The sequence below is a fragment of the Mizuhopecten yessoensis genome, unplaced genomic scaffold (genome assembly GCF_002113885.1).
Source record: "Mizuhopecten yessoensis strain PY_sf001 unplaced genomic scaffold, ASM211388v2 scaffold7781, whole genome shotgun sequence".
NCBI lineage: Eukaryota > Metazoa > Mollusca > Bivalvia > Pectinida > Pectinidae > Mizuhopecten > Mizuhopecten yessoensis.
In genome coordinates, this window is record NW_018407219.1 from 310,926 (window position 1) to 335,845 (window position 24,920).

Sequence of the window (24,920 nt, forward strand, 5' to 3'; positions counted from 1 at the left end):
GACCAGGGTTCATTTCCCCTCATTAGACATAAAACGGTATTGGGACACCTGCCCGACTACATGGGTTTTCTCTGGGTACTCCAGTTTCCTCCCACATTAAGACCCCGAACACGCTAACATCCCAGCCAACAATAGTGCTTAGTTAAGTTGAAATAAATTGTTCTATAACTGTAGTAAATTGAATAATGTTTATATTTTTTCTATACATTACCTGGAAGATATATATTAACTTTTTGTATGTACCTTCCACTGTTTTAGATGCAGATGCAGTCAACAGAACACAGAAGGAATGATACACGAATCTTTTTGGTCTATCATAAAATTATCAATGAAACAAAAAAGAAAATCAGGACACAAAGGGAAGCATTTTCCATTTGGTCATCTAGATGATAGTTTGACAAAGCTCTGGTTTTAACTAAAGACAATACAAAGCAAAATGAACCAACCTCTGTGTACTCTGGTTTCATGCTTTCATTCCTTCGGTCAAACAGACATTCCACAGCCTCAAACAGTCCAATAGTAAGGTCTACTGTTGTACTATAATGGGTTGGCACCGTCTTCTCTATACACTCCAGGTTCAGCGGCTTCCCCACAAATCTGTAGCCAGAATGCATGCATCTATCATACAATGTTGAGGGAAGCTAATCTTGTACATGAGAAATCAGTCCCAAGATGTATTTACATACACAATTTAGTAATGTAGATGACAGAGAATTTGGGTTATGCCCGTGACAATGTGTCACAGGAACTGACAGACAGGTTGAAAAACCTATAGTTCCGTCCTGTAGTACAGGTGAGGTACTATTCCAAATTAGTATGAAAACTAAGATCACACAGAAAGTATGGTGCTTTAATTTGTACACATTGGTGGAGAGGTGCTCTCAATTTGTTGACATTATTTTAGTATTTTGTTTCTAATTTGACAAGCTACATAAAAACGTTGACTAGCAACTGTTTTCTGATATCAAAAGAATTTAGAGCAGAAACACCTTTAATTGAATGCCTCAAAATCGAGAAATTATCACAGAAAATTGGTATCTGTCAATTTTAACCTGAACCAACAAGACTCATGAATAATTTGTGTCCCTTAACATGTCTGTTCATAACAAAATGAATTTACATAGAAATGTATGAATTATCTATTTGAAGATCTGGTGTACATTAGATAAGTTCAATTTACATAACAATTTCTGCAGTGACACCTAACAAACAATCTGGTTTACACAGGTGTCCTGATTGTATAAAGTTACATATACTCCGAGACCTGCTTAAAAGTCTGGTTTACACAGGTGTCTGCTTTACACATGGTTCCAAACTATACAAGATTTGGTTTACACAAACAACATTATACACATATAGACAAAACTCTACCTACCTCAAGTGATCACGATGTAGCGCTTCAGCGAAATGTTTCCGCACTTCTTTCAGCTCACTCTTGCCAGCGGGATGGAAAGTGAACACTCGTTTAAAGAACGCATCTGAAATAACCTTCATCTTGTTTTTCTGTGAGGACTGTTCATTGTTGTCGCCAAGAACTGGGCGTGGATTCTCGTGGAGGATGGAAACAGTGAAGAAGGTAAGTCGTAGGTGGTAACGGCACATCTCTGCACTCGGATCATCTAAAATCCTCTGTAGTGTGTCTATACACAAATCAAAATACACCTATCACTATGGTTTATTGATGCATTACACTGAGGTCAATTTACAATCAATCTTAACTACAGTCACATTGAATATAGAAAAGTACATCACAACCAAATTGCTGTTTTACTTTATTTCCTAACAACAGTTTGGTGCACAGTTGCTGGACAAACTAATAGTAATATGATGCATATATACTATAGTATATACACATCATCACATCATGTTACTATTTGTGTATCCAGCAACTGTGGTTTGGTGGTGGAGGCAATATGTTGAGTAGTCTCCCTTTACATGCCATGCAAAAGTGATAACATATCCGAGAATACTATATAAAAATATTATATAATTCGTTTTTGAATTAATATAGAATGTTTTAGGTCAAGTTCAGGTATCTAGAATTGTAACATTAAAAGATGCAAGTATCTAACTTTGTGACATTTGACTAAGACACAGAAAGAGAGAGGTCACCAGCAGAGGGGACTTACCTTTGGACTTGTAATGACTGGGCTCTCTTCTGGGAGCTCTGCTTGGTTGGCGACCTGTGCTCCATAGAAAATATCAGCATTATTACATGTTTCTGTTTAGTCAGGTGTAAAGTGTTCATTCAAATAGAAATAAAAGTACATTTCAAACATATAAATGAAACTTGTACTTGTACAACTATGGTTCTGACATTTTTGTTCGTAGCAATTAAAAGCATTGTAACCAAATGAAAGTCCACTCAATGGAATTCTTCATGTTGCTGTTCCTTTACTTTCCTTATTGGGTAATATTTTACAGGGCAATGAAAACACGATTTACTCCACAGAATTGTTCATTCACCTATATTAATTTTACAAATAAGGAAAATGCACTGTTAAAGTCTGTGGTTTCAATCCAATTTGTTACACCTTGGACAGAAGTTTCCTACATCCCATACAGTCATATGTACAGTCAAAACAACATGATTTTGAATACAAACAAAACTTACTTGTCACAGTACTGCTTGTTCTATTGGAGGTCAAACTGAAATTACTGGACACTGAAGACTCCATGTCTATACTTTTCCCAGCAGGGTTGAGGGAGTAGTAGCAATCTTCTTCATCTAAAATTAGACAGGAATTACGTGGTATTAAGTTTAATAAAAAAAAAAATGAATCAAAACAATTTTCTTAAATTGGATATCAGGAAAGACATAATATTCTCTCATTTCCTGTCTGGTTTTTTTTGTCCAAAAGCTCATGAAATTATTTTTTTCAGAACAGCAAAATGCTTTTTCATGATTTTTGGATGAATTCTTGTTATTGAAATGGCAGAAATATTTTATATTCCCAGAATAGTAGGATAGGTAATTCACATTTTGGGATTTTCAAATATGGGTTAAACTCTTGAAAATGTTTGCTTTTTGCCCTTATTCAAACCCCTTCGTAGAATTTCTATACCCTACACCTCTGAACGTAAAACAGTCTTATATTGTATAACAACTAGTAGTTCAAAACCAATATCAGGACAGAAATACATATAGCATTATATACTTTAACACCACTATTTTTTATTTGAAATATTTGCATCATAATAACAACTTTGCTTTTGAATCGCAACACCAATGTTTTCAAAATTTTGAGTGAATAGAATGAGATAAATTTAAATTTTAATATCGTTTTTCTGCTCTTTGATACTGTTATTTATATTTTTTGTGTAACTGTTTTTTCTGAATTATATAATGCCAATGATCATGATACAGTAGCTCTAAAGAAATTAGAACTTTTAGTCCACAAAGGATTATTTTAATGTATCTCATGTTTTTCACAAATTCAAAAACAAATACAAAATTAGAATTACAATATTATATTGTCATTTCTTGTTCATATATTTATATATGAACAAGAAATGACAAGTTATCTCCCTTTATAAGTAAAACTCTCTTCTTATTCCATATTCTCATTCTGACATAGGACTCAAAGACTGTTTTGATCACTCATAATGGAAACTGTTACAAAAACTGTTACAAAGGAAGCTAGATGACAGAAGGTCTATAAGTTATCTTTAAAGGACTGTCTACATGGAGATCATATTTAGTATCACAAGGTGGAAAGTGCACTGATGATAGGAATCCTTCTGATTTTTATCATGTGTTTCTGTGATGTGAGTGTGTACTGGAGAAAACAGGGAGATGATAAAATTATGTGACTTAAGAACTACTGCTATTTTTCCTAGCTTGTAGACAAAAGTACCAAAGAAGAAAATTTTGATTGTGATGCTGAATTTATAGACATTAATTCTTAATTTTGATAGAGACTTTGTTACATGAAACCTATCAGACGTTAAACAAAATTATTTCACCTTGGCAAGTTGCAGTTTATTGTGACGGGTGTTGCTAGGAAAGTTTGTATATATAGAAGAATACCACTACAAGCAGGGAGGACCTGAGGTACCGTACCAGGTACATAAACAGTAATACTATACCAGTGAAGGAGCTATAGCTGGAGACTGGAATAAGAAAAGGTTACACTAACATGAATTAATTTAAATAATTTCATGAGTTTTAATGAAGAAACCATAGATAAACTTAACCTCTTCTGTTATATTTGCTTTGATTTCACAATATTTTTTATCTATGCATATGTGAAAATGAAAAAATTAATAAATTTGAAGAAAATTGAATGGTTTTACTTGGACTAATTACAGTATATTAGATGCTAAACCATCTTCAAAATCCAAGGGTTTTAATCTCAACATACATATTACAGTTTGTAGACAAAACATGTGTATTGAGAGTGAAGCCCTTAGCTATAAAAGATGATACTAAACCACTCTCGTCACCATGTTACTGTTAAAAGGGTACTGACCCATTGAACTCGTCATGATATCATGCATGCCCATCAGTGGTCTGGAATCAAGTGAGGATTTCTTGTGAGTCTGGACCCGCCCCTCCATCATCTGACGCTGGAGTTCTCGCTCTATTCTCTGCATGTCCTCGTCAGACATCGGCTTGTTCCTGTTACTCTGGTGGCGTCTCTTGGCGGCTTCATTGGTACCTGTTAAATGGAACGTACCTGTACTTTGCAGGAACAGGGAATCTTAATCGCTCCAGAAATTTTTGTAAACAAACAACACAAATTGTATTTATCACAACATTGAAATTATTTTGTGAATGCAAAACTTTATTCCTGAGCTCCACTTCATGAAAATACAGACTGAAGTATAAATGATATGAAACATAGTTTCAAAAACTCTGACATTCAAAACAAAAGGTTTCTTGCACAATAATATGAAGCAAAAAGTAATTAATATAATTTGTATACTATTTCTCGGACAACAGGATACTTCATAATTCCAATTTTGCATTTGATGAAGTTGATGAAAACTATTCCAATGAACAAACCTGGGGAAATGAGACCTTCCATGATCTCCAGCAGAGAGTGTACCTGTCTGGGTGCTAGGAGAATGTGTAGGGCACCAAGCTCCACCTCCGTCTCCAACTGGCACAGGCAAATTGTAATTTATAGTTACTTAATTCAGTATGAACTATTTTTTAAATGTTTTACATTTTAAAGTTCAGTATACATTGTACAGTCATTTGAAATTCCTTAATGTATAAAACATGATACATGTTTTACACAATACATTTTAATTATAAAATGCAAAAAAAATCATGTTGAATGTCATCAACTTTACTTTATTTTTTTCATCAGATATGTTTAATTCCTTACTTTTGGTCCTGTGACGGAGTCAGCTTGCTTTATCTTTAATTTCAAACTTGTCTTCCCAGTAACAACAGCAACTTGGATTGGTTCATTCTGGTCAGGTGATTCAGAACATTCAGATGATTGGTTAATATTCCTGGGGGGTCCTAATGGAGAACTTGTTGCAGAGTCATAATTCTGAAAATACAATAAATAAATATTAATCTCGTTTAGGGAAAAAGTTTTCAATAAATTGTAAGAACATTTCTCAAGTAGTTACAGATACATAATTAAAGACTGAGATGTATCTTTTTTACCATATTTGATGTAATGCAACACTGTTCTATTAATTTAAATTTTACATAATGACCTATAGTAGATTTTGAGAATGGGTTTGAACGAAACTGTTGCATACCATCATAGATATAAAGAAGATTCATTTATATCTCACATTAACATTAAAAACACACACAAATTATCATTCTGGGTGTTTTTTTCTGTTCCTGATACATTTCAGCAAATTGTTTTTACCAAATGGTGAAACAGTCATTTCGATGTTAACGAGTTAGTGTTTTCTATACTAACCAGTTCCAAAAGAAGAAAAGTGTCAACTCAAACCACTAGGAAAATAATATCATAATTTGAACTTTAATTTCACACCATGCATGGTTGGTTTCAGATTACTTTAACATTATGATGGAAAGACCTGAACAGATTCTGATTCGAGTGTTGCTTTGAATTATTTCACCTACAATTTAAATAGTGGTTCCTATACCATAAAACAAAGATCTCACAAAAATAAAATGTGTCTCATTTGGAACAGGCTTTGTCACTGAATACATCAATGTCAGGGCAAAAACATTTCACAACAATCGTGACCAAGTTTGGAAAACCATTTAGTTTTAAACATTCTTGTGAAACTTTAAAGAGCAAGAAAGGCATGACTTTGAATTACTAAACAGCAAAATTCTAACACTTTTAAGGCCACAAACCAGTATTCAAGGCTTTTCAAAACCCAAGGTGAAATCTAAGGCTTTTTTTAGGCCATACTGTAAATTCAAATTTAAGTCCTGTGCTTACCCTGCCGTGTGTTTGATCGGACCTGTCTGAGAAGTATGGCACACCTACCTGAGGTGATGAGCAGGATGAGTCGGAGTGGTTACTGTGGGGACGCGAGTTACGGGAGAAGTGGTCAATCAGAATATGCATGCCCTCCATCAGGAAATTCTTGTGGGCCACAGCTGCAGGCTCCCAATTCTTAGCAAATTCAGTATTGTCTACTGAAGATCCCTCAGCCATGTCATCAAAGTACTCCATTCTATAACAATAAGATTTTGCAATTACAATACTTATCATGCACAATTTTATAAATTATATGACTGTAAAAGTATAAACTTTATCCAATTTTCAACCTAAACTTTTAAGATTTGCTTTTGCCTTTCTATCATGAATATCCCCAACCCACCTCAGTCCCTATTTTTAGCAAAGCTGGGCGGTTTTCCTTACTTTTTTTACATCCTGATTGCCGGCTCCACTAATGTTGGAGAGACGTAATTTATCCTAGTTTTTACACCTGTACCTGTTTCAGCATAATTGATGATTATAAATATACTAAATACTCCAGCACAGCCACCCAAATCAGCATGGCCCTACCTTTTTTTCTAGAATCCCAAAGAGGACCCTATTTCAGAACTCATGAGGTTGTATAATAGTGTTCTAGTTTTCAACTTAGCCTTTTTGTCAGCTTGTCACTTTGTGGTTGGCCTTACCTTTTGATCCTGATTTCCATTGCCACCTCTGTGTCAGCACTGCTGAGGATGTATAATTATAACTTAATCTTCCAGCACAACCCCAATGTCAGCATGGGTCCTGATTCATAGTGCCACTCCTGTTTCAGCACTGCTGAGGATGACTAATTATAACTGAATCTTCCAGCACAAACCCTATGTCAGCATGGGTCCTGATTCATAGTGCCACCCCTGTTTCAGCACTGCTGAAGATGTATAATTATAACTAAATCTTCCAGCACAAACCCTATGTCACATGCCTTACCTTTTGATCCTGATTTCTAGTGCCACCCCTGTTTCAGCACTGTTGGGGAGGTGCTCAAGTCGTATCACAGTGTCCACCAAAGTAACTTTCACCCTACAAAGCACTGAAAACAAGGGAGATATAAATGTTTAGAATATAGCTCTTTACAGTTCTTAGTAAATATACCAATTATTAGATATTATGGGAGAAGAAATAAGAACCATCTACCTATAAGGGCCATTGAGAAATTGGAACAAATAAAAAATATCCACTTATCTGCAAATAACTTTAAATGTAATTAGAAACACAAGGAAACTTGTTTTTATCAGTTCACTTTTTCACCAGGAAATATTACCCGAATCGATAGTCTGAGCAAACTTCTGTACTCCTTCAAACTGCTGACCCCCATCATCTCCGAGGCTGCCTTCACGACCTCTGAACGGTTTGGCTCGGTCCTCCTTCAGACACTCCTCTGCTATCTGTAGACTGGTGGTCATGCTACTGTTCATACTGCAAAACATGGTCTCCAGGCCTTGGGCTGCAAATTTAAACATTTGATTTGTAGATCATGTTCATCTCTGGACCTGACCTAATCCGGAGTCAATGTTTTTGGTGTACATGTGCTATAAAGTCTCCAGGCGTAATCTTACAGGGTCATATTTCAGCAAATAATGTCCGCGATTTACATCAAATCCTATATACATATGTATGTTTGAAACTGAGCAGGTTGATATTTCCTTCCTTAATAAAAACACCCGGAGGTGTCATATGCAAATATAACACACCAGAATTACTGTACATAGACACCAAATACAGACAGCTTTCAGATTGTCACTGGTCAGTGAACACACACAAGTTGTATTGATGACAAATTTTGAATACTTCCTCCTTATCCATAGTTGATAAACATAATTAAACCTAAGGCTAAGGAAGCAGAATTCATAAGCCTACTAAGACCCTGTTTAAACAGTACTGTTTGAGTCATGATTGATAACAATTTTACTCCATCTATACCTTAAGGTAAGGAGTATCTGTAGAAGATATATTTGTGCATACAAGTTCAAATTCTAAGCTATTTCTCCTCGCTGTTTTCCTTTGTCTGTAGTGGAGCTATATGTTCCTTTGGTCTAACTTGTCTACCACCATGAGCCTGCCTCTATTACCTGTTCTACTATACTGATAGTGAGCCATTAGGTAACTTGTACTGACCATTGCTGCTCCTCTGTTTTGGCTGTAGGGTCAGTTCCAGCCCCCGGATCTCCATCTCTGTACTGCTCTGTATGAGAGCTGTCCATGGTATAGATACAGCTATTTCATCTATAAAACCATCCACAATCTCAACTGGTAGATTACTGTTGTCCAAAACCTCATTTATGGCCTGTTTTGAATCAAAATAAAAAACATTTGAAATTTCACATGTTTTCCATTTTAACTAGCTTGTATGATAAACAAAAAGGAACCGCATAGCCTGTGGTCTGTTTCCTATATTATCTTTATTAATTTTTGTTGTAAATATAACTTAACGCATGGACATTAATGTCAAATATTACATTTCAGAAAAGGACAAGGAGTAAATAATACAGTATATGTCCTCTCCTGTCATGTTCAATGCCCATGACCAGCTGTTTAAAAGTTGTATATACTCCGGATAAGTAAATAAATGTTTCTAAACATTTTCTTCAGGTTGTTAAGAATATAGTAGAAAGGTTATGCATTTCACTTACTGCTTGTGATACTTAACCTTTCCACTATTAACTGTAAAGTAAATACATGGTTCGGCCTTCGGCACCTTTCCAGCCCTTGTGCAGTTTTGGGGAAAGAATATAGACCTTTTGTATCTCCTGTGTAATTAGTTAGTAGTTACAGACAACAGAAAAGCTATGGGGTCACCTACTTGACCATGTGTTTTTCCCCCCCCAGGTATTCTGGTTTTCTGTCAAAAAAAGATACCCTCCAAACCAACAAGAGCGATCAAGTTGATATCATTTGTTTCATAAGTATTCGAAAATAAATAAATATTTTTTTACAGACAACTAACATGGCCCCCCTGAGATGTAGAATGAACTTATCTTTTTGCAGTGTCCATGAGTACTAGCTATAGACTATAAACCAAAATCATCCATGGCACCAAATACAACATCTGGGATATTTGTCCACATGTCTTTTCCATTTCAACCGACTTTTTGAAATATTATTTGCACCACTTTCCCTCCTGGTACACCCAATTATAGGTTTGTAGATATCTAGAGCCATGCACACAGCAGAAAAGGGTCATATATATTTGATAGGCTATAATCTGCCCATTTTCTACTATGTGCACTGGCTCAATGTATGTATGACCTTATTGTATATAGGTCATTTAAATATAAGACTACAAAATACATTAACCATAAAATACCCTAACTATGAATTTTGATAAAGTATATAGGAACTTTCAAAGTGGTTAATATATGACTTTATATGTGTGGTGATGATATGTATGTCATGAAAGGAGCGGCGCGTTTTATGTTTAACAAAATTGAATAACTAACATTTTTGAAAAGTAATTTCGAATTTTCTAAATATTTCCTGTTAAATTTATATATATGATCTTAATAACACCATTTTATGGCATGAATAGAATTAATATAGTATCATGTAATTGCAATTCTTTTATCAAATATATCTTATACCCGATAATGATACTTAAATGTATCTAATTTATATATATTCATTAATGTTCCTGCTCGTTCCTGTAAATCTTCGAACCCCTAGTCATGGCATTTCGGTGATGTTTTCTGCACCAAATCGCATATTTCCAGATAGGATGTGACATATAGAAGTAAATAATTTCAAGAACTGTGATATTTCACAGTAATAAAGAAGTATTTGGTTCATAACTGGATCGTATGTGGTAGTATTGGGTAGTATTGGGTAATTAGACGCGCCCTGAAATTACCTTCAATTGTTTTGTAAGGCATATTTCGAATTTTGACCATGTGGCATTATGGGTTAATAGGTGAGTGTGTAACAAAAGAGGAAAAATGCACAGCAAGACAGGTGTTCGAACCCTGGACCCTCCGAACTCTAGACGAAAGCAGTACCAATTGAGCTACCTGGTCAACGAGGATCGACCCAGTCCAGTTTTGCTACATTTCTCCCTCCTTTTTCGAAATCTTCGACCCCGAAGATGCAATTATTTACAACCCAGGTTTAGATAATCCCCTTGCCAAGCATACACCAAAACGATGATTTTTTGCAGTTGACACAAACTACATGCTCCCAGCATGCACAACTGCTAATTATATAACATTACCAATTGGTTTGACCTCTTGTCCTGACCATGGGACACAGATATTTTAATGATGGTCGAAACATTATCTTGATATGTGCATGTACACCTTATGGTATAAACAATACAACTCGGGTCCTCTACAAAACGCTGCGGTTGAACCAGTGTATGACATTGTAGCATGATTTTAAAGAGAAAGTGATTTTTTCTCTCTGTCTGTCCACGCAACTCCAACAACCCTAGGTGGTATCAAATTCATATGGAATGATAGAAATATTCTTGTCAACGATTTACACAAAGAAAACGATACAAAAAAAATATGGCCGAATTTGTTTGTTTACATTTTACGCATCGAAAACAATTTGTGTTTACGAGAATTTTATGCAATATTTGGCTGGGCATTAACCTTGAGATAACATATCAACTAAATGTGCTTTCGTAAGCGTTAAAATGAAAAGTATCATGCACCTCGACGTCCAGATCAAGCTGTCGAATTTTCCCAGTTCCATTATACAGATCGACACTCAGCTGTTCGAGGGTCAACTTTTCCTTTAGAAAATGGCCGAGATAATGCTGTAGCAGGTATCTACATGCCCTTTTCTTCACAAATTCAGACCAAGGAAACTTCCAAGACATTATTCTCTTCGAATCCAACTTCGGTTCCGCATAGAATTCAGGTAAATGCAATTATTATTACATTTGAAAAACCAAAACAATCTTGCGCCATTTTTGTTATTTACGCACGTGACGTAAACTTTGAGCGGTATGGGTAAAAGCCGAAAAGTGTCGAAAAGTAGCGGAAAAGCNACTTTGAGGAAAATTCATTAAAGGGAAATAACTCTAACGACTGGTGAGTTACTTCTGACATCATCACCACGTTTCTGAAATGACACGGCTTGTGTTTTTTCATACAAAGAGTTTGACACAAGGCTAGGGTGGATGCAGCTTTTAAAGCATACTCACATCGATCAAAGTTAAATAAATTCAATGATAACAAGGTAAAAATGATCTTATATTTTAGTTGTCACCCCTTGGTCTTTTGTTTCAATACGAACTTTATATTATGATCCGCAGTGTACTTTGATCGTCTTAAAATATATCAACATGCCTGTAAATATCTCTAAAAAAATATCTAACTGTTAATTTATTTTTCATGATGCAAGTATTCTTTTCATTACTCAATCCTTATCTATCTTGCCACTAACAGTTTGAAAAAAAAATAACATGTGGGGATTCCTCATGCTCAAAATTAAAAACATATATAAAATGTGTGTGTATACGTACCCCCTAAAGACAATCGGGAGTCTCCTAGATAGGGGAGTTAGCAAGCAAAAAGTGTGGATCATTACATAATGTGTATGTGTGTCATTGTAAATAATGTACATTGTACACAGTGTCAAAGTCACCTTAATAATTTCTTTAGCTCAGTACGTGGTATTATTAATGTCTGTCTAGGAAATTTGGGCCGGAGTGCTGATTTGATACTTTATGTTCTTATAATTCAAACTAACAATTCGTACTAGTTTCTCAATCAGAATTTGATTTGAAAAACAAAGAAACATTTTTTTTTCAAAAGGCAATTCATTCAGTACATATATATATATATATATATAAAACAGTGAGCATTTATTGCTCTATCGTTATTTTACATTTTTGCGTAATTATTCAACCAAATAGAAATTAGCATTTAGAAAAAATAAGTTTTATTAAATTAATTATTTCTATAAAAATCCTTTCTTTATTTAAAAGATATAATACATATTGTCATACAAATCTTCTAAACATCCATCAGTATTTTTGGAAATGTTACGATAGGGAAAATTTACTTTTATTTTAATTTAATGAAATAGAAAGCATGTACCCTATGGGAGTGCTTACTTTTTAACAACGAAAGACATACCCTGCTCCTAAATTTGAATGCCTTGCATGTTGATTTTAATTTAGAACTACTTTTGTTTGGAAATAGTCAACTTTCGGTAGAAAACAACATAAGTATCTTCAGACATGTACATCATTACATCAAATCCAGCAATAGGTTTTGAAAGTAATAATTAATTTTCTATTCTTATTTAAGTTGTTATATGTGTTTATGAAATTGTATTTCATTATTTTGCCTGATTTATTTGTTACATTGATTCTGTTCGTTTTGAAAGTACTCTACCAGGATGCATGTCATGAAATCTGTATAATTTATAATTGATTCAAATGCGGATCAATTTCTCAGTTTACAAGATTAATTTTCTAGGTAACACCTCTCCCCTCCAACCCCCTCCCACCCCACAGTTCCTTCCTTCCTCAACCTATCTTTTCCCCAAAAACATATACACTATTTTTACAATATGTATTGAGGAGAGGACTCTATTAAGTTGTAATAACTTGTTGTCCGATCCATTTGTATGTTTGTACAATAAAATATGTTTAAACTTAAACTATGAAATAGAAGTCATACCCTAAGGTTGGTTGGTTGTCACATTCTTAAGGACTTTGGGTTAGAACCCATTACCTTCCTCACCTGGGCGAACGTTCAACGCTAAAGCCAAAAGTAGGATATTGTCAAGAAAGACGTTAGGAGATAAAAGATAGTTAGAAGTAGAGCGAAATATAAAGATTCCAAATATTGCAATCGATGTAGCAGGTTTATTTTGGTCGCTTTTGCGTCTCCAAGTAGAGGACACCAACGCAAATCCCAAATTGCAGGGGTTCCAACATTAATCGCCTCTGACGATACATGCAGTGGGTAACAGCAGTTCTTTGATATCATATATTATACATATTTTTAGCATATGATTCTGCTTGACAAAGTGGCTACTTCAGCATCCTTACCGGTATGTTTAAGGTGATATACATGACACCCAGGGATGTGAATAAAAAGTTAAATTATTCGTGGATCCCTGTACAATAAGAAACGGTTTATCGCAGGGCATTTGAATGGTTAGCCTTAAAATACTAGCAACCTCAGTAAAGCTCTTAACCACTATGCCCACGTCAGTAAAACTCTTAACCACCATACTAACCTCAGTAAAACTATTAACCACCATACTGACCTTAGTAAAACTTTTAACAAATATACGAACCTCAGTGGAACTCTTAATTATCATACTTACTTCAGTAAGACTCTTAACCACCATACTGACCTCAGTAAAATTCTTAACTACCATACTGACATTAGTAAATATCTTAACCAATACACATAACTCAGTAAAACTCTTAACCACCATACTGACCTTAGTAAAACTTTTAACAAATATACGAACCTCAGTGGAACTCTTAATTATCATACTTACTTCAGTAAGACTCTTAACCACCATACTGACCTCAGTAAAATTCTTAGCCACATGCATACTACCCTCAGTAACCAAAACACTGAAAACATTATTGTGATGCTGCTTATTCATATGAATGAAATTGTTTAAATTTTCTACAGAACTTCAGGAGAACAATGACTAATGTCTATTTCTTCCCACATTATATAGTACCATTCTAAAATAATTGAGTTGAGTTTAAATCAATTTTATTGCAACAAAAGACAAATGGATTGGACAAAAGGTAGTGCAACTTACTTGCGTCCTTTCCGTGACAGAAAATATATGTACAAAATTAATATGTCACGTAATAAACTAATACAAATTTATATATGTATATATATATAAGATGTTAAAGATGGGTTACAGCAAAAGAGGTAATGATAGAATTAGGGACACCAACGTATAGTTTTTAAATATGTGTTAGGAGAGTTTACTTGAGATCGCGTGTGTGATTTTTCTAATCGAGTCGGCGTAAGTAGTATACCTAATCTATATAATTGGGTTATTTAAGCCCAATGGCAAACACCGTCACAAAACATATTCTTGTTGTCAGTAAAATGAGTCTTATTATTTTGACATCATACTGCTGGCTAGAAAGTCTACCCCTATGATTATATTTATTGTAAATACATAAATAGCAGTGTCAACAAATTTTTGTTAAATTTGTGCAAGCACCTATTTCAGTTGATCTGTGCTGTATTCTCATAAAGCTGAATTAAGGACTACTGAAAAAAGGGAGAAACGGTCATAGGTACTTGTATCATAAGGATATTTATGATAAGCTTCACATTAGTCTTTCACTATACTCATTATTTTCGAATTTTTTACTTTCAACTAATTTTAGCTGTTGGCCGTTTTATTTGAACGAGTGACATTTGAATAAGTCGGAGTTTTTTTTATCATGTGAAATGTCAATAACACTATCTCTCCTCAGCTTGTGTCATGTTAGATAAGTTCCATGTGTGATGGTTTTAAAGCATTTGTGTATAAAGTTGTAATACATTTCGCTTGAAACATTGTTGGCAGATCAACTCGCACAATACCTTTCACCAACATATACCAATATATCTACCTAGTTCTTTTACATAACGAGATAAGCTAACTCCATTCTCAGAGAAAGGACTAGTGCACAGAAAGGCAACTGTCAATCAAGGTATATAATGAGGTACCTTTATTGTGTAAATGTGTTTTACTAAACTATACGTGCTATGTTACCAGGAAGGGCATTTCCTCCACATAGGACGCGTGCAATTTTAGATACTTCTGAAATCTCCAGATAACAATCGATAGTTATGTTAATAAATTCATGCTTGGATACATACATTTAAGAGCTCCAGAATGTTTTTTTCTTCTTCTATTTCTTTAATTTTACAATAAGATATTTCGCCATTGTGTGTGTAAGTAAATAAAAGAAAGAAAAAAACAAAGGAGAGAAAGAAACATTTACATCTCATTTATCATCCATAAGTTTATGATACAACGAGATGATTGCTTATCATGTTTATCTAACTCGAGTTATATAAGTTAATTTCCAAATTTTATAAAGATACGGGGTTTGCAGCCTGTCTTTTATAAGTTGAAAGTTAACTTTCGGAAATTAGATAAACATGATAATGAACCATCAGGACTTTTGGGGACATTTTTTTCTCTCATAACGATAATATTTTATTTTGAAAATCACATGCTTTCCTGAGATATACATTATGTGTGTTTCTGATGCGGAAACAATTTACATGAATCATAGCGTCACAATGGAAGATGGCGTCGCAAATTAATGTTAAGTGATTAAAAGATTGATCATTGAAATAACGTCCATGGCGGTACCCACTAGTGGGTAACCAAACATGTTTACCGACGCCTAGCAGGTTTATCTAATTACTGGTGAGTAAGGAAATCTGTATTGGCTTTGGAAGATATGCAGTTAAGATCGTTCGTTCTCTTCGCCAGCTTAACACATGCTTTGCCATTTACCTACACAATGACAGTACTTCTGGTTACTCGATACGAACTGTAATAAACATCACTAGTTCTACGCTCGTTCAGATGCTCTCAGTCGCAGCTTATTGAGTTTGCATGTTCCACTCGGCTGATTTTCTGCTTCCGAGCCTGTTCTAAGTATGTCGGTGCTGATTTTCTAGATATATTAATTATGCAGCCAGTGCTTCAATATACACAACAGAAATATAACGATCGTCAGATAGTCCTAATAAGTTACCAGTCTTGGCCTCCAGTGTCCGTCATGAGTATTGGTCATACAGGTAGAGGAAACGCTAAGCTGGTTTCGACCCAAGGATCAATCAAGCTTTTCCTTTTGTTTCTTTGTCTCCTGTCGTTTGTTGCACATATTTCGCATTTATGTCTTAACGCGTTGCTTTTATATCAATTGACAACAGAAAAGGTTAAATCAACATTCTGAAGGAGTTGCACACATCAGAAGTGAAGGAAAATGTTGGTTAATTGGTTGTACAGGGTTTAACGTCCTGTCAACAGCTAAGGTCATTTAAGGACGTGGCTCCATGTGTGTTGTGTAAGTGTGTGTGTGTGTGTGTGTCAGAGGCAGGCTATACTGGTGTATTTGATTCCTTCTGACAGCGCGGATCTGGTGCCGGCTTGAGAGTGCTACCTCACTGAAATACCATGCCGAGGGTACCCATCATTGTATTACGCCCGGTCACATTATACTGACAAAGAGTGAACCAGTTGTTGCCATTACCCTAAATGCTGAACGTAAAGCATGGAATAACAATTACCATTTGTAAGGACTTGGTATAGGCACAGAACAAATTGCCGCCCTCATCTGGGCGATTGTTCAACATTAAAGCCAAAAGTGAAGTATTGCCAAGCAAGGCGCAAGGAGAAAAAGGTAGTAAGAAGCAGAGAGAAATATAAAGATACCAAATATTGCCATGGATGCAGCAGATTAATTTTGTCGCTTTTGTGTCCTCAAGTAGAGGGCACAAAAGCAAATCGCCAATTCTTCAGACACTGTGGTTTATACAGAAGTGTATTAATGTTCAAATATCTCCTCATTCACTATAATGTGCAATATACTGTCAAACGAAGCATCCTACAATGAGTAGCTTCATGCATAAGTATTATTTATCAAAATATGAGCGCGTTTTTCAGTTGTAAATTCTTTTTACCTTGCCGAATATCATTAAAAGAAAACACCAACAAGCATTTACATAGATAATTGATTTAATAAAAAATTACGATTTGAAGAAATTATGAAGAAATACATGTAGTATAAACATCATGCATAAATACATAGATGACCAAGTCCAATTTCCTTAGTACTGGTCATTACATATATAACACGACAACACATTGAGGATAACAACGTAAAACTTTGAGGATAATCAAGTAATTTACACAGATAGTTCTATAACATAAAGTTATGTTTCTCTTTCTTTGGGTCCTAGAACCCATCATATGTAGTATGAAAATAAAGGATTCGAAATTATGTATAATAATATCTTAATCTACAAAGCTCTTCATTATACCATGAATATATATTAACAATCTAGAATTCATGTACTCGATAATGAGGTAGCATACTTAGATAAATAAGATACTGAACACTAAAACACTATAATTAATATAAAATTTGTTTGTTTGATAAATACAAATGGATTTCCATTATATCACAGATATGCGGTTGGAAAGACTTATAGTCTATACAAATAAAATTAATTAAACTTCACGCACATTAAGCTATCTAAATGTAAAGTAAAAACCATGCCGATTTTCTGGTATTCCTTTAAATGATTACCATTCTCGTTAAGTTTAGATAAACGTTCCTGATCATATGTCTTTGACCCAGCATATCATGCATATATATGGTTCCTCAATCCGGCGGGCTTTAATGATCATACTCCAGTGACGAGAGCCCGACAACAGTTTCAATGAACGAGGGTACATCTATGGCAAGCATTTCCACATCTAGACAACACAAAACATCTATATGGCAACAAGGTGATCAAGAACATCACAGATTCTTTGTTTACGTAGTTACAGATAGTTGGATTTCGAGGTTTGCACTAGCCCTATACAACAATCACACTGTCACCTATACAGTGTCAGTTCTCTTTGTCTCGTTACATATGGTCGATATTTTGTCGGCGTTCTTAACCGTACTGCCCATTCCCATCTCACTGTCTGTACGGGGAAAGGTCTGGGACCCATCTGGGGAACAACATTTCCGCCATATTTCTACACGTGCACGGTAGATGCCACACACGGCCAAGTGGATGAGGGGTACGCCTACAAGGACCAGCGGTAGAGTGAGGGCGAGGGCGTTACCCGGTTTACTCCAGTCCAGCACACTGTAAACATTACCCCCTCCCGCTCCAAAGTATATCACAGAAAAAATAGAGTACAAAGCGGCGAACATTACAGGCTGATAAAAGTGAAGGATACGGGAGGGCTTGGCTGTGAAGGAAATGTACAGCAGGGCTATCACACCATTAATGAGATGTTTGTTGATGCTCCCTGGTCCGAACGCTACAACGAAATAAAGCAGATTATTATGTTGCATTGATAAGTGGTGCTGCATTAAAAATAATAAAACTCTTAAAATAGTTATAGCTGAATACCTTATAGCACAGCATACCTAGCTCATGATGAACATTAGCCTTTGGCAAAAGGGACTTCAAAGAATGGAGGTTGACTAAGTGAAATGCAATAGGTTACAATATCCAAATTATGTCACAGGCAAAGGCGGCAGTAAACAGTAAATGTCACAGGCCAAGGCGGCATTATGCAGTAATTGTCACAGGCAAAGGCGACAGTAAACAGTAAATATCACTGGCAAAGGCGGCAGTACACAGTAAATGTCACAGGCAAAGGCAGCAGTTTACAGTAAATGTCACAGGCAAAGGCGGCAGTTAACAGTAAATGTCACAGGCAAAGGTGACAGTAAACAGTAAATGTCACAGGTAAAGGTGGCAATAAACAGTAAATGTCACAGGCAAAGGCGGCAGTACACAGTAAATGTCACAGGCCAAGGCGGCATTATGCAGTAATTGTCACAGGCAAAGGCGACAGTAAACAGTAAATATCACAAACAAAGGCGGCAGTTAACAGTAAATGCCACAGGCAAAGGCGGCAGTTAACAGTAAATGTCACAGACAAAGGCGGCAGTAAACAGTAAATATCACAGGCCAAGGCGGCAGTAAACAGTAAACGTCACAGGCAAAGGCGGCAGTAAACAGTAAATGTCACAGGCAAAGGCGGCAGTAAACAGTAAATGTCACAGGCAATGGCGACAGTACACAGTAAACGTCACAGGCAAATGCGGCAGTTAACAGTAAATGTCACAGGCAAAGGCGGCAGATAACAGTAAATGTCACAGACAAAGGCGGCAGTAAACAGAAAATGTCACAGGCAAATGCGGCAGTAAACAGTAAACATCACAGGCAAAGGCGTCAGTACACCGTAAATGTCACAGGCAAAAGCGGCAGTTAACAATAAATGTCACAGACAAATGCGGTAGTTAACAGTAAATGTCCCAGGCAAAGGCGGCAGTACACAGTAAAAGTCACAGGCCAAGGCGGCAGTACACAGTAAAAGTCACAGGCCAAGGCGGCAGTAAACAGCAAATGTCACAGTAAAATGCGGCAGTAAACAGTAAATATCACTGGCAAAGGCGGCAGTACATAGTAAATGTCACAGGCAAAGTCGGCAGTAAACAGTAAATATCACTGGCAAAGGCGGCAGTACATAGTAAATGTCACAGGCAAAGTCGGCAGTAAACAGTAAATGCCACAGACAAAGGCGGCAGTTAACAGTACATGTCACAGGCAAAGGCAGCAGTACACAGTAAATGTCACAGGCCAAGGCGGCATTATGCAGTAATTGTCACAAGCGAAGGCGGCAGTAAACAGTAAATGTCACAGGCAAAGGCGGCAGTTAACAATAAATGTCACAGACAAAGGCGGCAGATAACAGTAAATGTCACAGGCAAAGGCGGCAGTACACAGTAAATGTCACAGGCAAAGGCGGCAGTAAACAGTAAATGTCACAGGCAAAGGCGGCAGTTAACAGTAAATGTCACAGGCAAAGGCGGCAGTTAACAGTAAATGTCACAGGCAAAGGCGGCAGTTAGCAGTAAATGTCACAGGCAAAGGCGGCAGTAAACAGTAAATGTCACTGGCAAATGCGGCAGTAAACAGTAAATGTCACAGGCAAAGGCGGCAGTTAACAGTAAATGTCACAGGCAAAGGCGGCAGTAAACAGTAAATGTCACAGGCAAATGCGGCAGTAAAAATAAATGTCACAGGCAAAGGCGGCAGTAAACAGTAAATGTCACAGGCAAAGGCGGCAGTACACAGTAAATGTCACAGGCAAAGGCGGTAGTAAACATTCAAAGACGAGACGCTTGAAGGATCCATCAGACCAGCATTAAGTTCTAGTCAGGGAGTAATATGCATTAAGTGATATAGTAAAAAATCGAGTGTTCGCAACTTACAAGATGCTATCGATATATAGTAGACCACACTTAAGTGACTTGTTTACCAGTAGTGACGCAATTGTAGCAGATCTAGTCATGCACAATATGAAATAAGAGACATAACAGAGCTAGGATGTGAACTTACACGTGGCTAGTAGGATCCAGTATAGAAGCACCACGACAATAGCTGTCGTCATAGCCATGTTATATAGAACCCAGTTGACTTTCCACAGCAGGGGCATACCTTTAAAGATGATAAACAGAACATCAAACAGTGGCATATATACATAGATACATAGATACTGCTCGTTATTTTTTTTTACACATATTCTTTCAACTCCTATCACAAAACGAAAAGCACATGTCTTTCACCTTTGTCTAAAGACGTGTTAGTGTCGTTTTCGGTAATGTTTTAATAATGTCATTTAAGAATAGAACGTGTATATCATACTGGTAAAGGTCCCCTACTAGTCCACTTTCATATTTACAGTAAAATGTCTATTCTGTCACAACAATCATTCATGCCCTTTATATTTTTGGAAATATATTTTCCGACAATATAAATCACGTCTAAATGCATGGTATCCAATCACCAATGTCTATTACTATTCAGAGAAGCTGGCAACATTAATTAGTTTCCAATTCTTGAGTTTCCCATATTTTATGGCTAATTATCTGCTGTAATCACAGTCTTTATTTGTAACGTTTACAAACGTTTTATAGACACCTGTCCCTGTTCGCTGTATTCTACATGTGATTCGGAACACATCCAACAAGGATTTTTCTTTGTTTTGAATTCAAATACCAATGATTAGTCCTAAATGGATGAACAGGCCATATTGCGAGGACAATATCTTCTTTGTTTGGTCAATAAGATTTAATTCTAATTTTAATAGGTGCTTCCTATTTTTCATAGTTATAGTGGTTACTTTGAATAGTTTGGGGAGTCAGTATAACATAAAGTCACTGAGGAAAACACGCTTTGGTGACCTTTATTAACACTTCAGACATAGTTTGTCTTTTTGTTTTGTGAATGCATGTATGTGTGAAACTATATGAACTCATTACGTTAAACGATAAACGTTAAGAATGCACTTACTGGTGACGTCACCGTCATTCTTTACTTTAACGATGTAGTATATAACTGCAGCCAGGTCCAGCCACGTGAAGCTGACCAGTAGGACATAGCCGAGGTTGGTCAGGTATATGAAGAATTCTGCATCGTTTTGATTGTCCGTGGCAGCCCAATATATCTCCACTATGATCCACGCCAGGTGATACAGTGACCAAAATGACGCCCACGCCAGGTAAGGATAGAGGTGTCCTCCCTACAATGTGTAAGTGTGCAACAGGTACTAACAATGCGTATATCCTCCCTTACAATAGATACAAATTAGTAGGAGCATATGGCTGCAGGTGTCTTCCCTACAATATGAAAGAGAGTAACAGTCCCTCCCCCATCAAGTCCCAAGGTATCGTTTTCTATTGAGAAACGAATTATCGAATTATGGTTATGCATGTAAAAACGTTTCAGATATGTATTTAGTCTTTTGCAGTGTTTCGGAGATCCTTAAAGTTAACGAGGGTATAGTTGAAAAGGAAAGTACCAATAACAGATAGCTAGGGATGGAATTTGTGTTCTCATGTGTTCTCCCAACGAGGGACAACGTGACAGAAGAGGCTTAAACCTCTAAGGGGTGTATTCAAGTAATACTGTTCAAAGTATGTATAATGGAATATGGTCAAGATGATGATACAAAACAACAGACTTTGCATGGCCATGAAAGACTTGTCCAATGTTGTGTAATACTACAGACTTACTATACATGCACGTGAAAAGGCGTGCCCAATATGAGAATGTAATTTAGTCAGGCTATATATGTAGGTAAATGGGAAAAGTGGTCATTATAAAGTTCACTTGATGGAGCGTGGTTAATGTTTTGTAACATGACTGTAAGAGTTAATGTATACACGTGAAGCCGTATTAAAATCCACAAGAAGAACCATTCAAACACTAGTTTCACTATTGATATAATTATGCGGAAAGATCGATTGAGATATATCCATTCAATAAATCTAATTAATATCTGATACCTTATGAGTAAATAAGTAAATTATGACCCACATTCCGTTAAAATAAAACCTATTAGATTTTGAAGCGTTCGCGCCAGGTCATGCATGACCCAATTGTTGGTCGGTATGATGATTGTGTGTGACATAAAAACCTCGACCGGCGCGTGACTTTATAGAAACAATACATGAATGGGTCAATTTGATTAGGGCTCGGTTCCATTTATTTAAAACCGGCCGTGTGAGCAAAATAATATCAATAATGAAACTGAGCTCAGGAATTTTTATAACCTTGCATCGCATGAGTGATGTTTGTGTAAAGAGGTTTATAAAACCTGATATTATTAGGACCTCTCATGCCATTATTGTATGTCAAAACCAGTTACTACAAAACGACACGACAGGTTAAAATCCCTGACATGGTGACTAAGCAAAGAATGCCAATACCAAGTTGAATTACATTACAACATGATTATACGTACTTATGTGCGGTATGTTAAATCTGTTATCACCAGGAAAAAACTGTTTTGAAGGCAGAAAAAGAAAAGGTATTATTTCAATAGAAAGAGTAGATTTAAATATCGTTAATACATTTCTCCTACCTTGAATGTCTCCTTGATTATGATAAATGTTTCATGACTGTGAAGTATCATGATCCGAGCAGGCCTAAAAAGGGTTTTGTTGTATATCGAAACATAAGAAATATCGACTTCTCATTTTGATTAACAATTTATTTAACTCACTTGTTCTAATTATACTGCACTTAGCTTTGTTTTGCTTGTTTTTCCTGCGGAATATGGGTTTTCGAGAATATGTTTGAAAGAAATATTAAAAGTTCTTCAAAAATAGAAGTTTGTTATACAAATATGTATGCTAACTGTTTGATGACTTGTGGAGAAATGGTAGGGACCCTAAGATATTGATGTAAATTATGATTATTTTAATTTGGTATATATCTATCATGAAAGGAAACCGGTGACGTAGCTGGATGTATAATGTATATGAAACCTCGGGGGGGGGGGGACTTTGTTAAGAATATCTTTAAGTGTCGGTTTTAGATATGTTTGCATCCATAGGAATAACGTGAAAACAAAAATTTCACGATCAGTTTCAAGGATACCAAATCAAGAGGAAGGGGAAGGAGTAATCTATAATCAAATTTCGGTCTGGTTTGCAAGATCACACATCAAAATTAAATGGCACAGATCGAACTTTAATTGCTTAAAGTTAGAACTAGGACTGGAATATCAAACTCCTGGGCCCAGTTGTTCAAAAGGTGACTAGCTTAATCAGTGATTAGCGCAAATTTTATATTTTAAGTAACTTTAAAACAAAAATATTGAATTAGGTACAACTTTCCAGATCTCAAATATCTAGTAGAGTGAATATACATGCAAAATTGTGAGATTGCATCTTGTATATTGACACAACTATTAAAGGTTGAAAAATATCGTTAAACAGTGATTAAGCTAATCACCCTTTGAACAACTGGGCCCTGGTTTAGACATTAAGATTGGCAGGAATTCAGCAACAAGACTGAATATATCTTCTCTATAACACAGACGGTGGAGCTACAAGACAGAATATGCCAACTCTATAACACAGGCGTTAGAGATGCAAGACAGAATATCTCTTCTCTATAACACAGGCCTTGGAGCTACAATACTGAATATCACTTCTCTGTAACACAGGTGTTGGAGCTACAAGGCTGAATATCTCTTCTCTGTACCACAGGTGTTGGAGTTACAAGACAGAATATCTCTTCTCTATAACACAGGCGTTGGAGCTACTAGACTGAATATATCTTCTCTATAACACAGGCGTTGGAGCTACAAGACTGAATATCTCTTCTCTATAACACAGGCGTTGGAGCTACAATACTGAATATCACTTCTCTGTAACACAGGTGTTGGAGCTACAAGACTGAATATCTCTTCTCTGTACCACAGGTGTTGGAGTTACAAGACAGAATATCTCTTCTCTATAACACAGGCGTTGGAGCTACAATACTGAATATCTCTTCTCTGTAACACAGGCGTTGCAGCTACAAGACAGAATATATCTTCTCTGTAACACAGGCGTTGGAGCTACAAGACAGAATATCTCTTCTCTGTAACACAGGTGTTGGAGTTACAAGACTGAATATATCTTCTCTATAACACAGGCGTTGGAGCTACAAGACTGAATATCTCTTCTCTGTAACACAGGCGTTGGAGCTACAAGACTGAATATATCTTCTCTATAACACAGTCATTGGAGCTACAAGACTGAATATCTCTTCTCTGTAACACAGGTGTTGGAGTTACAATACTGAATATATCTTCTCTATAACACATGCGTTGGAGCTACAAGACTGAATATATCTTCTCTATAACACATGCGTTGGAGCTACAAGACTGAATATATCTTCTCTATAACACATGCGTTGGAGCTACAAGACAGAATATCTCTTCTCTATAACACATGCGTTGGAGCTACAAGAC

The 24,920-nt window shown here is 36.1% G+C and overlaps 2 protein-coding genes across 5 annotated transcripts in view; both read right to left on the reverse strand.

The window, feature by feature from the left end:
• Positions 1–11,353, reverse strand: part of LOC110454351 (autophagy-related protein 2 homolog A-like) — a 69,037-nt gene extending 57,684 nt beyond the window's left edge. The window contains exons 1-13 of one of the 2 annotated variants that reach the window (XM_021503818.1): positions 11,080–11,353; positions 8,550–8,718; positions 7,696–7,878; positions 7,362–7,464; positions 6,438–6,627; positions 5,337–5,507; positions 5,009–5,105; positions 4,473–4,661; positions 4,090–4,113; positions 2,615–2,728; positions 2,130–2,183; positions 1,376–1,640; positions 447–597 (exon numbers count right to left, since the gene is read on the reverse strand). In XM_021503818.1, coding sequence (XP_021359493.1) covers positions 447–597; positions 1,376–1,640; positions 2,130–2,183; positions 2,615–2,728; positions 4,090–4,113; positions 4,473–4,661; positions 5,009–5,105; positions 5,337–5,507; positions 6,438–6,627; positions 7,362–7,464; positions 7,696–7,878; positions 8,550–8,718; positions 11,080–11,247 — 1,878 coding nt within the window. In that variant the 5' untranslated portion in view covers positions 11,248–11,353. The remainder of the gene's footprint in view (positions 1–446; positions 598–1,375; positions 1,641–2,129; positions 2,184–2,614; positions 2,729–4,089; positions 4,114–4,472; positions 4,662–5,008; positions 5,106–5,336; positions 5,508–6,437; positions 6,628–7,361; positions 7,465–7,695; positions 7,879–8,549; positions 8,719–11,079) is intronic. The other variant, XM_021503819.1, reaches the window with a different exon arrangement.
• Positions 11,354–17,113: 5,760 nt separating this feature from the next.
• Positions 17,114–24,920, reverse strand: part of LOC110454342 (protein rolling stone-like) — a 35,683-nt gene continuing 27,876 nt past the window's right edge. For all 3 annotated transcript variants that reach the window (XM_021503798.1, XM_021503799.1, XM_021503800.1), the window contains exons 3-5: positions 21,467–21,695; positions 20,513–20,611; positions 17,114–18,419 (exon numbers count right to left, since the gene is read on the reverse strand). In XM_021503798.1, the coding sequence (XP_021359473.1) occupies positions 17,986–18,419; positions 20,513–20,611; positions 21,467–21,695 (762 nt within the window). In that variant the 3' untranslated portion in view covers positions 17,114–17,985. The remainder of the gene's footprint in view (positions 18,420–20,512; positions 20,612–21,466; positions 21,696–24,920) is intronic.